Source organism: Aythya marila (assembly GCF_965140915.1).
Source record: "Aythya marila genome assembly, chromosome: 14".
NCBI lineage: Eukaryota > Metazoa > Chordata > Aves > Anseriformes > Anatidae > Aythya > Aythya marila.
In genome coordinates, this window is record NC_139055.1 from 16,284,046 (window position 1) to 16,299,694 (window position 15,649).

The window sequence follows — 15,649 nt, forward strand, 5'->3', positions numbered from 1 at the left end:
CTGCATGGGTAGCCAATCTAACCACAACACTAGCACTAAGCAGCAGCTCTGACTCACCAACTCCCACTTCAGCACCCATTCTTGAGTCATTTAGTTGGCCACATCCAAACAAGTGAACAGAGATGAAGCCAAGTGAAAAACATTATGGATAAAGCAAGATCTTGTACCTACAACTGAGATCTTTCCTTAATCCAACGTGCCATGACATTTATTATAAAAGCTAATCCAGAAAAAAAAATAAATCTGTAGTGTCAAATATACATATTCAGCAACTTGACAAAAGCTGGGTCTGGGGAGTGGAAAATGCAAGTATGATCCTGTGGCCAACTGACTTTGCATCTTATTCAATCAGCAGAACCATCTGTGGGTTGCAATCCCGAAGAATGAAAGAGAAGGCCCCAAAGATGAGTGGCAAACATTGATTTTTTTTCCCCTTCTCCTGAAGATGCACTTGTTTGTTTTTAAACACACTGGAGAAACTGGTTTAAAAAAAAAAAAAAAAAAAAAAAAAAAAGAGCAAAACACCAAGTAATATAGAAATTCCTGTACAAGAGAACATTAGGGTTCTGCAGAAGTGTTACAGTTTATCTTTATTCCTTTAAGGCATTTCATAAGAAACATTTTAATGACACGTAAACAACTTTATTCCTTTAAGATGATCTGTTACTTAGGTACCATATGATGCATGATTTCCACATTTGAGCAGAAACTGTCATTCAACAGAAGACAAAAGAACTTGTGTAAGCAATTGATGTCTCAGGATTGCAGTAGTTAACTGCAATGCACCTTTTAGTGAGTATTTGCATTTTTGAAGTTTTTAGTCTCTCCCCCAAATACTGAACTCTCTCCTGAAGTGGAGTTAGGGAAAGAGTAAAAAAGAAAATGAGTTCTGCATGCAAAGGCACTTTGTACATAATTAACTTCTAATTCTCAGAATGTTTCTTTCAACCTCATTTTTTTTTTTTAATTATTTAAAAGGGGAAAACTATGCATGTGTTACTTAACTGATTTCTTTTAGTGTTTAGTACAGTGTTTAAATTGAGTAATACAACAGTACAGGCAACAGGATTCCTTACATGACAGAGAAATTTCATCATCGTATTAATGCAGTCCTTGAATTCCATAAAGCTGCCAATTACAGTTTTGAGTCTTCTGACTGAACACCTGCCTTTAAGGTCAGGCTCAAGACCACTTTTCATGTAGGCTACAAAGAAGTGATTACTTTTGGTCATTACCAACAGGTCTGTATTAAATTACATGATCTGGAAGTAAAAGCTTCTGCATTCAGTTACTAATTTGCTAAGCCACTCACAGTCTTCAAAGAGACTCAAACTCATACTGAAAGTGAATTAAATAGTGTAATCACTAATACTGCATAATGTCTACCGAGAGATTAAAAAGCTTAACACAGATCAATTCCAGACAGGTAAAATAAACAGCTAGAACACCGAAAAGAAAACAAAAAACTTATTCCTTCGAAAAAGTAGTAAGCATTTACAAATTGTAGTGTTTATGTTAAAATAGAGAAAGGTACCTAAAAAGAAATAGGCCTTGGCAACCACATCCAAACGGCATGAGTGTAAATCAAAGCAAAACAAGAATTACTACTCCAGAAACGTGCAAGATGTTTATCTTGTATCAATTACTATTTAAAATGGTGGTTAAAAGCAATATTACAAAACTGAAGTGGGAAAAGGCTAAGAACTGCTACTCTGCATTAATATACAGTGTGTTTACGACAGCATTTTCCAATAGACAAGTGTTTTTACACCACTCCAATATTTGTAAAAAGTATATTTCATGTGTACACTTAAAAAAAATCATTGTTCAATCTGAGGCAAATTAGCCATAATAGTCTAATTTTGCTTATGACAGATGTCAACCTTAATTTGTTAAGCAACTAAACTAAAAATACAGCTTGCAAGCTGGAGCTGCACATGTTCAAACAGTTTTATAAACGTTTAAAAAAAAATCCCAAACTATGATATGTATTTATTTTTCTGAAGTCAGTCTTCATAATTCTTGTCCCTACAGGACAAAAAGAAAAAAAATTTCCAGTTAAGACATATGCCTGTTTAAGTTCTACTCCAAGTAGGGGAAAAGTGTTCTGAATTTTTCAATAGACTTTTTTCCCTTAGGGCTCACCTGTCACTTAAGCATCACAAGAACAAATTGAAATGTAAAACTGATCAGCTATACACAATGGAATTGGTCACAACGGGATTTAAAAAAAAAAAAAGTTAAACCATAAGATCCATTCTCCATACAGCTCACAGTATCCATACTGGAAGTTTCTCTAGAGTTGGAGCAAGTTCACTAAAAATAATGCTGAAGATAGAATTTCAGCACTATGAAACAGATGAGATGGGATTAAGAGGGGAACCCATTTGTGTAAGTACTTTATCCAGCCACTGGAGGGGCCCATGAAGATGAATTTCTATCCAGCATGGGGTGCTCGTGACATCTTGTCGATGATATTCAGCTCCCCAGCCCTATAAAAATGAACAAAATATTATAAATCAAGTTGAGAATATACTCACATTTTGAAATAACTGTACTAACAAGCACTAGAAAGTAATCTATGATATATATCTGAAGGTAACTCACAATCTAGCAACAAATCTTATCATCTATAGATAAGAAAAAAAACTCAGGTTTGGAAGGAGTGGTAGGGAGGCTGTGCTCAGAAGCCATAATCAAGTCTCCTCTGCTAGACCTAGAGTCATTACCCGAGCTCCAGAGGGACTCCTAGCTATAACTGCATCTCTTTTCTGTTTCTCCCTCCTGCTCCCTGTCCTCCACACTCTCAAACTGAACACTGTTCATCACCACTGGCAAAACAAACAATTGTAAGATTTTGAGAAACATGTCTCATCCTGTGCTTATGCAGTATTTAACTACCTGGAGTTCATTTGGGTTTGTAGGCAGCACTATGACATGTATCTAAAGAGCAGGACAAGGTATAACGTATATAATGGTATATCTGGTTAACCTGAATGAACCAGGAGCCCTACCATATTTACTAACTCAGGCCAAATAGCAAGTGCAATGGGTACAAAAAGATCCTTGAGGCAAGATCCACAGAATTCCATTGGTTTTAACATGTCAATTTATAAATGGAACAAAGATTTCCTGCTTCATTTCATTTTAACCTTGAATACTTCATATCAAGCTTTCTTTTTGGACACAATGTGACAAAAACTGGAGGGACAATCAATTTTGAGGAAACACTACTGTGAGAATAACAGGACAGTTTGATTTCTTGGATTTAAATTATTTAATTTCCATATTAAATACAGTTATATAATTGTTTGTTAAATTTTTAAACTATTTGAAGGAGTTGCACAATTTTATTCAATCACTTACGCTCCTCTCTACTCACGTTCTTGTAATGCTCTTGTAGTTTATTTTGCTCAGATTCAGAGCACTAGTTCAAATCTCCTTTAGTAACTTTAGAGTAACTACAATGATTAAAACCTTGTCCAGAATACTTAGAGTAACTGAATACATAGCCAATGTTCAACAGGTAAACTGTGCTTTTCTTTTCTGGCACCAATACCCTAATTTCCTTCATTTCTCCCTCCTAAGTCAGCATTTTCAACGTATTTTAAAATTGAAAATAAGCAAATCAGGTTCAGAACTGCTTTGCTACATTGCTATGGTGCTATTGTAAATTACTGCTGAGTACCCAAATCCACAATAAGTTTAAATGCCCCCAAAATAATTTCTTTACCTTCACAAAACTCATTCGAATGGTGCACATTTTGGTGAGTTCATATACTGCTTCAAATCCGTGGTTGACAGACTGAGCTAAAAGCTGAGCAAATTCCTGATTGTTAAAAATTTTCAGACTGCATCCACTAGGAATCTTGCACACAGTTGTTGGATGAAAGCCGTGGTGGTAGTTGCAGTTCCTGCTCTGTACAAATATGCTGCTATCGCTTAAACACTCAGCATAGACTTCCCCACCAACATAGTAGAGATGAACACCTTGAAAAAAAGAGAAAAATGTTTCAATTTTTTTAAAAATAAAAAAATAGCGTACTTAACCCCCTTGACATCAGAGACAACTACGTAAGTTTTCTGTTTAACAAGCTTTTTGAAAAAGCTGTTTTGTCCCACCCGTCTTATGCCCACAGCGTAACACATTTCCATTTCAAAATACAACAGGCTTCATTATGCATCAACCACTAGATGTCCTTCTCTCGTCAACTACAGAACAGAACGAAAAAACTACCACCCATGTCAACAGCTATTACAAGCTAGTTTCCTAGAGAACTTATGCAGATTCTAAAACTGCAGTGTTAAAAAACTGTTGGCTTCCACCCATGGGAATTCCAAAGAAAATAAAAGAGTCTTCGGTGCAGGGGTAGTGATAGACATGAATGAGAAAGTACATCCCTAGTCTGCTCGGATTTTCAGCCTATTTTTTCAAGCAAAGGCAGATGTGAGTCCCATTATCTGTACAAATTAAATAACATCAGGTTTTAAGGACTTTAAAAATCAAGGTAGACCCTAGACTTATTATAACTGCCTGGTTTCAGCTATGCACATGAATAATTCTCTCTCTTTATATTCTGAAGCTCCTACTACATACAACATCTGACTCAAAATTTAAACATAAAAGCCACTAGTCCTTTCAGTGCCTGACCGCGGATGCTCACTGCCACTTTTCCACCACATCTTCACCCTTTCCCCCACCCACCACTGCCATACAGTTGTCTTTTAGTTCAGTTTGGTTAAGTCTTTCTTGAAAGGCTCTGAGAATCAACTGCTGACTATGCCATCGTTTACCAGGTGAGGCTGTAGCAAGCCAACGAATGCAAGCTGATCTTTCAGGCAGCAACAACTGTTGTGAACATTGCTAGATCCATTTAGGACTACAGCTGAATGAAGTTTACACAGAGGAACCCTTGGCTTGATCAACTATAAACAGCTGGCAGAAAATCTGGGTGAGCAAGAATACATCTTCACTACACAACCCTATTTATGGCACAGAGACCACCACCACTTGCTAGCTGAATTATTTTTGGTAAAGGCCTACTGAGAGATATAAAAAGAAGGGAGCTGTATGATATAGCAGTCTCAGAAGAACACTGATATGTCAAAACAAAAATGCACAATTAGAAATCATTTGTGCTTGCAATACAGTATGTCTACAGAAGAAGTTCAGCAGATAGAATTGGGCAGTTTTTGTGAGGCAAAAAACTCCAAGACCTTCCGAACAAAAGCCACACATTATCTTTTATCCCAAACCAATCAGAATTTTTCTCAGGAATGCTACTATAGAACAGTTTTAGCTTAGTAACTAGAACTAGGCACAAAGCATTTTAAAGCTCCAGATTTACTTGTAGTTCCTACTACTCTATGTGATCTTGGATCCATTTTAAATATAACATTTCTCTGCCAGTACCACCAAAAGGGGTCAAAGCAAAAAAATCTGACAATCATTTTCCCCTACTCCCATCCACCTCAGAAAAAATGAGTTGTTTTTCATTTATATTTATCCTTCTTAGACAACAGAATTGCAGAGATAAATTTCTAAAAAATATTAATATACGTCTGGCAGTTTCCAAAACAACTGAAAAGTGTTGCCATGTTTATAGTAGTTTCTAATTAAAAGCCTCATAAGGGACAGGACAGGCCTTGAAGATGCACTATCAGCAACAGTGACTTGCATCTGGAAAGCTGAAGCCTGACCATATCAAGCAATTTTAGGTGCTAAAAAGGCCTCTGGATCGGTGCAATAGAAATCAGGTTCTCTTCTCAGGACTTCACCAGTTAATTACAAAAAAGGGCATGCTCAGAAAGGGAGCACTACATTTTAAGATAATCCAAGCACATTCCATCAAGGATGAACACTGCGCATCTATACATGCTATCAGCCAAACATTACGGGAAAACTAGAAGATCTTGCAAAACCTGCTGTCTCCAGGAATCCCTCCCACACACATACACACCCATGGATTCACTCAGACAAATGAGCCCTTGCAGTTTTACATTAGCACTTCAAAGTCCTGCTGCCAACTTATGCAAGATATTTGAACATACTGTAGACAGCAGTGTAATACCCTGCATGAACAACAAAAATAAAAAGCGTATCTTTGATATACTGTAAAGTGGTATGAAGAATTCGATTTACGAAGCAGATATAAAACTTCAGAAGTCCTGCAGTGTGTTTCTTGGTGCTGAAATAAAAATTTCTACATACAGAATATCATTAACCATAACAAAAAGCCCCTGTGACACTATAGATTGGTAAGAATGAGTTAAATTTTTAAATTAGTAATAAAGAAAAATGCATGCCATTTCTAAACCAATTAGAAACAAACCATGCCTAAGTAACTTGTCTTCAGATACTGGAGAAGTAGATAATAAACCACAGAATACTTCAGCTTCTCTGTGCTGCAACAATGACTACTCACAAACAAGAACAGAAGAAGTAAAAAAACAAGACTTTAGCTTCCTAATCATGTATAATATGACAAAGCTTTACCTTTCCCAATATGTCGTCTAGTGTTCTCAATTGTTGAGTTGCGATTAACATTCGAGAGCAAACCTAAGCAGAACCTGTTTTTATTATTGGAGGGATCTGTAAACCCATCTACTAAGACACTTGTAGAAGATGCATGAAAAGCCTCTCCAACACGATTATTTAATTCGTAATACACGATCGAACACCAATGTTTGGGTTCTTCATAGGCAACAGGCTGAACATCTGAAAATAAGCAAAATGGAAATAACAGTTTACATAACTGTCAAAATATCAAAACTAAAACTGCAAAGCAAGTCTTCCAGGATATCAATAATCAACAGCTTAGCCAACTTTTATGATGAGCAAGAACAGTCCTGATTAGTCTTAATTATTTTCACGCATTTTAGCTGTCTGTTGATTTTAATCACTTTCCTATTTTAAGTCTGATATCAAGAAGAAAAACACACAAAAAACACAAATGACTGATACCCGGTGAAACCTTCCACTTTTTTTTTTTTTTTTTTTTTTAATTATTGCTATTTTGGCAATTTTCAGAGCCTTTGTGAATATAGAATTCTGACAGCAAGCAAAAGTAGCAGGAAAAACCCTAATTCTGAGAACGAAAAAGTTCAATTCATCGTAAACCATACTACTTATCTGAGGCATTAAAAGCAAGAGAGGCAAATGAGCAAGGCAAGTTTTGCTTCGTAGTTCTTACTGTTACAACTCCAGTTTTTCTTGGACTACTTCCACTTATCAACACAGATTTATTGCATCATTTGAAGCTATTCATTCAACTTGGTTGTGAGTACTAAGAAACCAAACAATGTTACTTTTACATACTATACAACTTACCTCTGGTAGATATATTTGGCATAATTTGAGGGATCATTGTATTGCTTGTGTCCATAGACTGCGAGTTATCCTGCCCCATCTGATCATCAGGGGGCATATATGCAGGAGGTGGAGTATCAGCTACAAACAAAAAAAAAGACTGAATAAACCTCAACCATTTAAATTATTTATTTATTCACTTTACAGTTGTAAACGCATTAAAATATTCTTTAATAGGAGATATTAAAACATTTGGACCAGTTTTCAAAGTAACATGAAGACAATACAGCCAGCTGTCTTTACAGCAAACTTCTTCAGCAGCTGCATTCTTAGTTTAGAAGAGACAAGGCTAGACATGAGAAAAACTAAGATATGCACCTTTTTCTTTGTTTGTTTTTTATAACTGCACTTCTGCAGCTGGACAAAACGACTACAGCTCCCACTTTTAGTACCACAAACACTAGCTTTTGTACCCACTGCTTCTCTCTGCTCAGAAAGAAACGAGGAAGAGGTAGAAATACTAATGTTATTTGCTATAGCCTGATGAAGGCCTACACCAGACAGTTATTTTTTCACTGCTTGTGTAGGCTGAGTTCATTGCACAAGCGTGCATCTCTGCATTGCTCCCTCCATTCAGCAGCAGTTAGTCTACTAACAGAGTTACCCCTTATTTCAGAAATTCACTCTGGATATCATCCTTACTACTGATCTCGGTCACTCCCCACTCAAGAGGGATATCATGCTGACTGGACATTCTTTTTGCAGCAATGGGCAGTCAGAGAGAAACAAGATGAGGTCACTGAGCTCCTGGAAAGATGAATTCTGTAATTCCTTACCTCCGCAGCTTTCTAAATCACACCAATAATCAGACAGATTCAACATGGCTTCTTCCCTTTGCCCCTTTCAGTCAGGCTTTCCCCTTGTTTTCACCCAAATCAGTTAAGCTTGTCCCATTGAGAATTTGTTCCATTTTTTTCCAGTTAAATACCACATTTAAGTGTTCTCATTCACAGAAAGACATTGAAAACACCTTTTTGATAAGCCTGTGGCATCAGCTTTTTTTTCAATGCTTGACATTCTTCTAAAGCATGTCAGTTATTCTACATTGAAGCTGTGCAAAATAACTCACTACTACGGTATCTGTGACAAAGAATATTTGGAAAGATAAAACAATTAACTCTAATCAGCAACGAATCCAAGATTAAAACTCCTTAACAAGCAAGCAACAAAGCAATTTATTGTAAGTACCACAAATTCCTGAGTTAAGTCACAACAGATCTTAGCACTGCAATAAAACCTTTCCATTACTTTTATTAAGTTCACATTTATGCTTACGTGTACTTACCTGGTAGCTGAAACGGACTAGATGGTCCAGAGCTAGCTGGGGAGCTTGGGTAAGTGCTGCTGGCTGGAGAAGGTGGATAGGGACTGTTTGGCGAAATGGAAAATGGAGTGCTGTTGGGTTGCTGGAAAGAGTCTGGAAATGTCGCATTGTGTGGCATATGTGGTTCGTTGTGGCTTAGGTTCCTGAACTGAACTAGTAGGCTGTGCTGTGGATTGAATTCACTATGTCTAGGCACTAACACTGGAGGTAGAACTGAAAAAGCAAGCAAACAAAACACAGAGAAACTTCAATTAAAAACTGAATTAGAAGGAAAAGGATATAAACCATGTGCTCGCCATGAAAATTTCAATACCGGTACGTGTGGAGAGAAGAGGATTCATCTGTCATGACAACACCCCATCCTCTCTCCTTCATTTTTAAATTACACTTTATCACGGCCTAAAACTTTACCCTTGCAGAAGACAGAGCTGAAGTACACTTATATTTCATGCAACAAGAAGCCATTTTTTTATTATTATTAAAAAGAGTTCACACGCAGCGTGTAACGAAGTACTGATTTGGAAGTGCAAAACCCACTATATCTGTGCACAATCAAAGCAGTACAGACAGAAATCCAGACAACATTACTACAGTCAAACTATATAGCTACATTTAGACCTTTTCGCTGAAGACAATCTGTAATACAGTAGACATCTATTGCTAAATTGGAGTTTGAACTTTTAAATTCAAGAGTGCTGACTGAAGTCTGGAATTCAAGGGCTAGAGTAGAGCCCTTGAGCACAACAATCAGTTGCAGCAGAGATGCAACCATTTCGTGGAACAACGGAAGGCATTTTCACCACACCTTCCAGAGCAACCTAATTCTTCTCTCCCACTCGTAACCACAGTCCTCTCTCCTCACCTTCTCCCAAGGCAATGTGTCTTAACAGCAGACTTGCAACCTGCCACAAACGTGGTACCTACCTCAATCTAAGCGATCATTCCTAGTTCTGTTCAACTTTGCTGCTTACTGGTGGGAGTCAAGTGGGGAGCACCAAATCCCAGAATTTTTTTAATCCCCTCGGTCCATGTCACTCACTAATGAATATTAAAGCCCTGAAAGAATGCTACCAATCTCCTTGCAAAGACTGAGGTTTGTAAACATATGTCTCAAAGAGAACAAGGTCTGTCAATTACTGCCTTCCTACTTGATGGTAAATAAGGACTTCACCACTAACATTTAAGGTAGCAGGCTGGGGGAAAAGCATGATTTGCCACCAAGAAAACCAGTACAGAATGGACAACACACCTCACCATAACCCTACAGGAAAATTATACTTTTGAACATTATTCTTCCAAACTCCCTCTTACACCAGATTTAATTCATTGTATAGTACTGAAGCGAAGAACAAGTGGCTCCTGGAGATTTTGTCCAGCTTTCAGATAGCCATGCTCAAACATACCTGGGCTCTCCACCCTCTTATAGTGGTATGGATTGATGCAGACTTCCTTCTGTTTAGATCCAAAAGGAAATTCACAAATATCCAATGGCTTCAGCTCATGATGGCTTTGGAGATCAGGCCAACGCCAAACACGACAGTAAATTACATGGGGAAGGCCTTTTCTGTGAGAAACTTGAAGTCGTCCATCTAAAGAACGGGGGATGGTAACACACTTGCTGGGCTGTCCTGGACTGCTCAAGGCTTTCTCCAGTTCTTCCATAGCACCCTTTTTCTTTTTCAGCTTTTTTACCAAGGCATCAACAGCTTTTTCTGCCCATTTTTCTTCTTCATCTCCTTGTTTCCAGCCCAACAGACGCTTTACAGCTGGGCTAGTAAAGGAGAACAAACTGGCCATTGACGTCATTTGACACAAGTCTTCAAAAGGTTTGTTGGGTTTTGTCTGTTGTTTTTTTTGTTGTTGTTGTTGGGCTTTTTTTGGTTGTTTTTCCTCTTGTTTTCAAACAACTGTCAGTGTAACTGAAAGCAGTTACTGCCACTGATGAACTGTGCTCTTTCTTGGACGCTGACAAACGAACATAGATGCCAGTGATGAAGTCTTCACATCAGAAATAATGATCAATTCTTCCAATTTAGCACTATTAAGAAAATGAGTAAACAGGCAATTAGTAAAGAATAAGGCAAAACAAAAAAGCAGATATTAAAATAATTCCTATTTCAACCCCAGCCATTGCATCTGATTTTGTTTCAGAACAAAACCCGAAAACTATCAGAATCTCTGCCTACAGCTGAATAAAGTAAAACGTGATCAAATCCCCAGCTGCTGCATTTCTGATTAGTGGGAAAAAGGACAGTTAGAGGACCAAAGAGGCAGCACGGTTTCTGTCAGCAATATTGTCCAACCATTCCTTAAATCCATGAGCTTCTTCCCAAAAACAAATTTGGGAAACATGCTTTAAAACTTGTGTTACATCCCTGTCACGGTGCTTCACAAGAAGACAAACTCGCTACCAAGAAACAAGGAAGAGGCACGGTGGAAGCAGCAGCTCCACACCCATTACTCCAGAGAAATAATCAGCTTCTCAAACGGATCTTCATTTATCAAAAGGAGAAAATACTAAAGCATCTACTAGTTCTTGAGCTCTGATTAGGTGCTCCATGTTTTTTAAAGAGTATTAAGACATCCCCAAACCCATCCCTCATGAGCCATTCAGAAAGGTGGGCAATCTTTGCAGCTATGGCTATTTTTATGTTGCACTTCCTTCTATCTTCTAAGAAGAATATTTGAAGCACTGGATATTTTTAGCTGTTGGCAAGAAATAAAGAAATCTTTTCCGTTCCCCAGAAAAGAGGAGGGGGGAAGGCATGGCAGTAAGTCCTAGAAACGTGACCTTTACTACCAAGTGCCCCAGAAAGGGGAGAAGGAGCAGAACAATGCTGTGCAACTCACGCGGTGCTCATGAATGGCGGGGTTTTCTACCACTCACCAGCTCTCATGCAAATCCTTAAAACACCGCCTCCCCTCCCAAATTAAGGAGTAAGGATGACAGGAGGAAATGATGTGCCGTGGCAAAGAACTGATAAGAACTTGTAAAATCTCTGGTGAATACTAAATAAGCAAGTATAGACAATGAGCAGCTGGCAAAAAGCAAGAGCAGAGCTAAGAGAAAGGATGTCAATAACAAAAGATGTTTCCTTTCTTGCTACAGAGACTGCCAAACAACATTGTCTCTCAACTTTTGATAAACCATGGTGAATTAAAACACCTAACATACCTTGGGACACCAAACCTGCACCTAAGAGAAAAAGGGGACAAGAAGAAGATTTAAGAACCTCTACGTTGGTTCTCTTAGAGTCCTACATTTAATCAAGTGGATCTTTTCTCCTCCCATCTTTGATTAATTAAACGTTATCTGATAAGGCTTTCCTACACGTTTAGACAAATTTAAAAACACGTTTAAAGACACAGATGGGTACTTTCTTTTAGCAGAATTAAGGACCAAAAACTGCCCTTCAATAACCCAAGCAACTTACTGCATTTTTGTATTCCAACCACAAGACAAGTGCCGAAGGCTACACCAAAGCAAGCAGTAAGCATCGCCAGCCAAAGGTACAGCAAGCACCCCCGACAACACATTTGTACTGCCCCACGTGTAATTGTTCTAGGTTTTCAACTGGGGAGGTCAAAAAGTGAGGAAAGCAGGGAACAGACCCAAGGACACTTGGCTATCATGAAAAGTTTAAAATCTTATAAATGATTTTTGCAGGAAAAATAATCCACTTATTTCAGCCAGTAGCTTAACTCCACTGGTGGTGCTTTGATTCTTCAGCTTTTCTTCAATACTACGAAAAAAAAGGGGAAAAAAATGAACAAAAACAAAATGAAATTTAAAAGACAGATGTCTCTCACTGTCTCAGCAGTCCTTAGGCGAAGGTACTGCAAAAAGGAAAGAAAAAAAGCAGTAAGATATCACCAACTTTCTGAAGCAACATAAGGATGTGGCAGCATCTTCAGTAGAAATTTCATTCCCTAGAACAATTACACACGAGAACCTCTGCACCCTTCAAAGTAACAGGAAATACATAAAGGAAGAAACTTGGCCAAGAACACAGACTGAATTTATTCTTTTACTGAGATTAGAAGTTTAGTGTTCTAAAAAGTAAAAGCTGTTTATGGTGACAATTAACTTACTTCCAAGCCCTGGGTACATTCAATAGTTGGAAGATTTCAACAGCTGCTCACACCCCTAAAAAAGGAAATGAACCCACCTACAATCTTAAGACCAGCGAGAAGACAATTAAAAACTTCTATTTCTGTTTCTCAGCTATGCTTTCAAAGAATCTTAAGCATCATCAAGGCAGAGCATACACTAAAAATTCCTACAGTTAAGCTCAAAATAGATTTCAAGAAATGCTCGTCTCCTGCTAGTGGTCTATTCCATGACAGCTGCCCCATCCACACTATGCAATCAGATTTACTGATGTGATTCTATTCTATGGTTGTGTTTCGTTTTTTTTTTTTGTAGTATTTCAAACACAACAGTAACATGGAACAACAAGGAGCAAAATTTTACTGATTGTCTATCATTTCAACGTCATTTACCCACAACTATTCTCTTAGAATAAACAAGCAACTACAAGCAAAGAAAGCTGGAACAGTTCTACTAAAGCAATCCGTTACAATAACTGGTATTTGTAGGGCAAGTCAAGAGAATTTTGATAAGTGACTGTCTCATAAACAATGATTTCAGAAAAAGTCTTTTTGAAGTAATATAATTAGCTCTCAAAACTTTACGTAAGTCTGAATCCCTGTCAACAAAAGCAAAACCTAGTAAAACAAGTATCCCTGAAGCATCCTAACAATTTGATCTAATTTGTTTCATCTTCAGCAGAAAACTGCTTCCACATACATGCTTGTACTATGAAAAATGAGACTGCTGAAGTCAAAAACATTAATATCATTTACAGTAAATCCGTTCTGTCCGCCCATGAGGCTTTCTTGACTCTTTTGCTCAAGTGTGTTTTTACCTGTTCAAGAGCGGTGGGGGCAAAAAAGAAACCCTACAACAGACTCCTGTACCAATAGGCTTTCAGAAGTGGAAGAGACACTGACTGAACCTCATTGTAGGCCTTCTGGAAGTTCATTCTGGAACAAAAAATACTGAAGGTTTACAGCTTTTTATTATGAAAACAAACTAGCATTAAGAAGCTTCATAAATTATTTGTAGAGTAAAAGCATTTCCTTCTTTGAAGCCATTTAAGGTCACAAAGCAGTAGGGTCAGGAATTCATGTACAGAAACAGAACATTTTCATGTGGAAACTACAGCTCTTCTAGGATTTTAAAATTTCCGAATGAGTTGAGAATACCTTTAGAACATTTACTTGCATTTGATGTAATTCCAACACCTAATTATTGAAAGGCTTCTAACTAATAGTGGCATCTGCTAGGAACTGCTTCACCAGATCAACTATATTTAAAACCAATTTCTTCCAAGGGCTCACACATGCACGTAACAAGGCAAGACTTCAGTACACCAGTGCATCACCCTCAGAGAAAAACATCTATAGTCTTTATAGACTAAAAGCGATGCATTGCACGAGGTGAAATGAGGGGGCTTTCAATGGGTGAACACAGAAAGAAGTAATTGCTGCGCCAAAATTAGATTTTGGGGCAGACATCTGAACTTTTAGAGTTCTTACTGATGACTACAGAAATGGAAGGAAACTAGTCCTGTGAACAAGTCCATTGTTTGAACCCCTTCTTAATACCTCATCAAGCCAGCTAAATACAAATAAATTTGGGTAACAAACAGCACAATGCACAAATTACTTTTCATTTGTGAAGAGGGGAAAAATAGACTGTCGCTCACCTACCATCATAAACATGAAGCAGCAGAACTACGCTTTGCTTCCTCTGCTGAGATTTTCCTAGTCTACTGCTACTGATTCCAAACTACAAATTTTCCACCTGTAAAATGTGAACTTTAAGTCCCGTTCACCAAATAGCCCATCACCCTATAGGAATAAAAAGCATAAAATAAGTAACTACACCATCCTCATCCTTTCCTACTGTCAGCACTGAACTTGCATTCCAAGTGTACAAATGCTGTTCTTTGCTGCTTCATTTACTAGTTTGCAAATGAAGCCTCCTGCAGCACCCGATCCAATCAGAAGTGCTCCTGATTAGAAGCTGCTTTGAGACTCAGTTTCACAATATAAACAAACCACCCCTTATAACTAGCTACACAATTGGTAGGTCGTTAGAACTGCCTCAGACTTGCCAGTTAAAACTGTTTAGCAGTCAGCTCTGGTGCCTAACCTTACTGCCCCTTCAAACTTAGAAATGCTTCAGTACTTTGCCTCCACGGACACGTTAAAACAGTTTGTGTGTTTGTACAGAAAGCTCCCAAGCCCACTTACATTATAATAAGTTTATTGTGCTCAGCTATCAACATATTTTTAAAGCTATCTAAAACAACAATTTCTATTCACTTGGATTCTCATCAATTTCACTTTGTTTTAGTAAGATCCTTTTCTCCTTATAAATGTCTTGAACAGGAATTGTGCTGGATTGTGCTTGGTTTTGCAAAGCCTATATTTTCCATGTAGGAAATTTTCCAAAGCCTACATCTTACACTGTGTCCCAGCATATGGTCCCATGCAATGGCATTCATTAGTCTTTTCTTGAGGACAAATGCAGAAGACACATTAGAGTTCCATATTTTTTCCATGCACATCAAAGTTAAAATGAATCCTAAAGTCACACTTGGGCAACAAACTTCAAGAGCCTATGCACTCCCTGCCATCGCCACAGCTTTGGAACAGAAAAGATTTTTCTTCAATTCTCCTGTGCAGAAAAGCTATCACAAAAAATGAAAAGTATCACCCATCATTTGGTTAACTCTTCTCCCCCCCTCCCCTCAGGGGTAAGGAAAAGATGAAAGGAGATTTTAGGAAGGATTCTAACATGGAACTTGTGGTATTTCCATCAGAACTGGGCTTGCATATCTAAAGAGGCATCTAATTGAGTGAAACATAACTGCTTTTATACTTGC

At 37.9% G+C, this 15,649-nt stretch overlaps 1 protein-coding gene across 2 annotated transcripts in view; it reads right to left on the reverse strand.

The window, feature by feature from the left end:
* Positions 1-571: 571 nt before the first annotated feature.
* The window catches only part of SMAD5 (SMAD family member 5), a 28,215-nt gene continuing 13,137 nt past the window's right edge, over positions 572-15,649 (reverse strand). For both annotated transcript variants that reach the window (XM_082771838.1, XM_082771837.1), the window contains exons 2-7: positions 10,097-10,731; positions 8,655-8,906; positions 7,331-7,450; positions 6,497-6,718; positions 3,734-3,990; positions 572-2,492 (exon numbers count right to left, since the gene is read on the reverse strand). In XM_082771838.1, the coding sequence (XP_082627964.1) occupies positions 2,349-2,492; positions 3,734-3,990; positions 6,497-6,718; positions 7,331-7,450; positions 8,655-8,906; positions 10,097-10,499 (1,398 nt within the window). In that variant the 5' untranslated portion in view covers positions 10,500-10,731 and the 3' untranslated portion in view covers positions 572-2,348. The remainder of the gene's footprint in view (positions 2,493-3,733; positions 3,991-6,496; positions 6,719-7,330; positions 7,451-8,654; positions 8,907-10,096; positions 10,732-15,649) is intronic.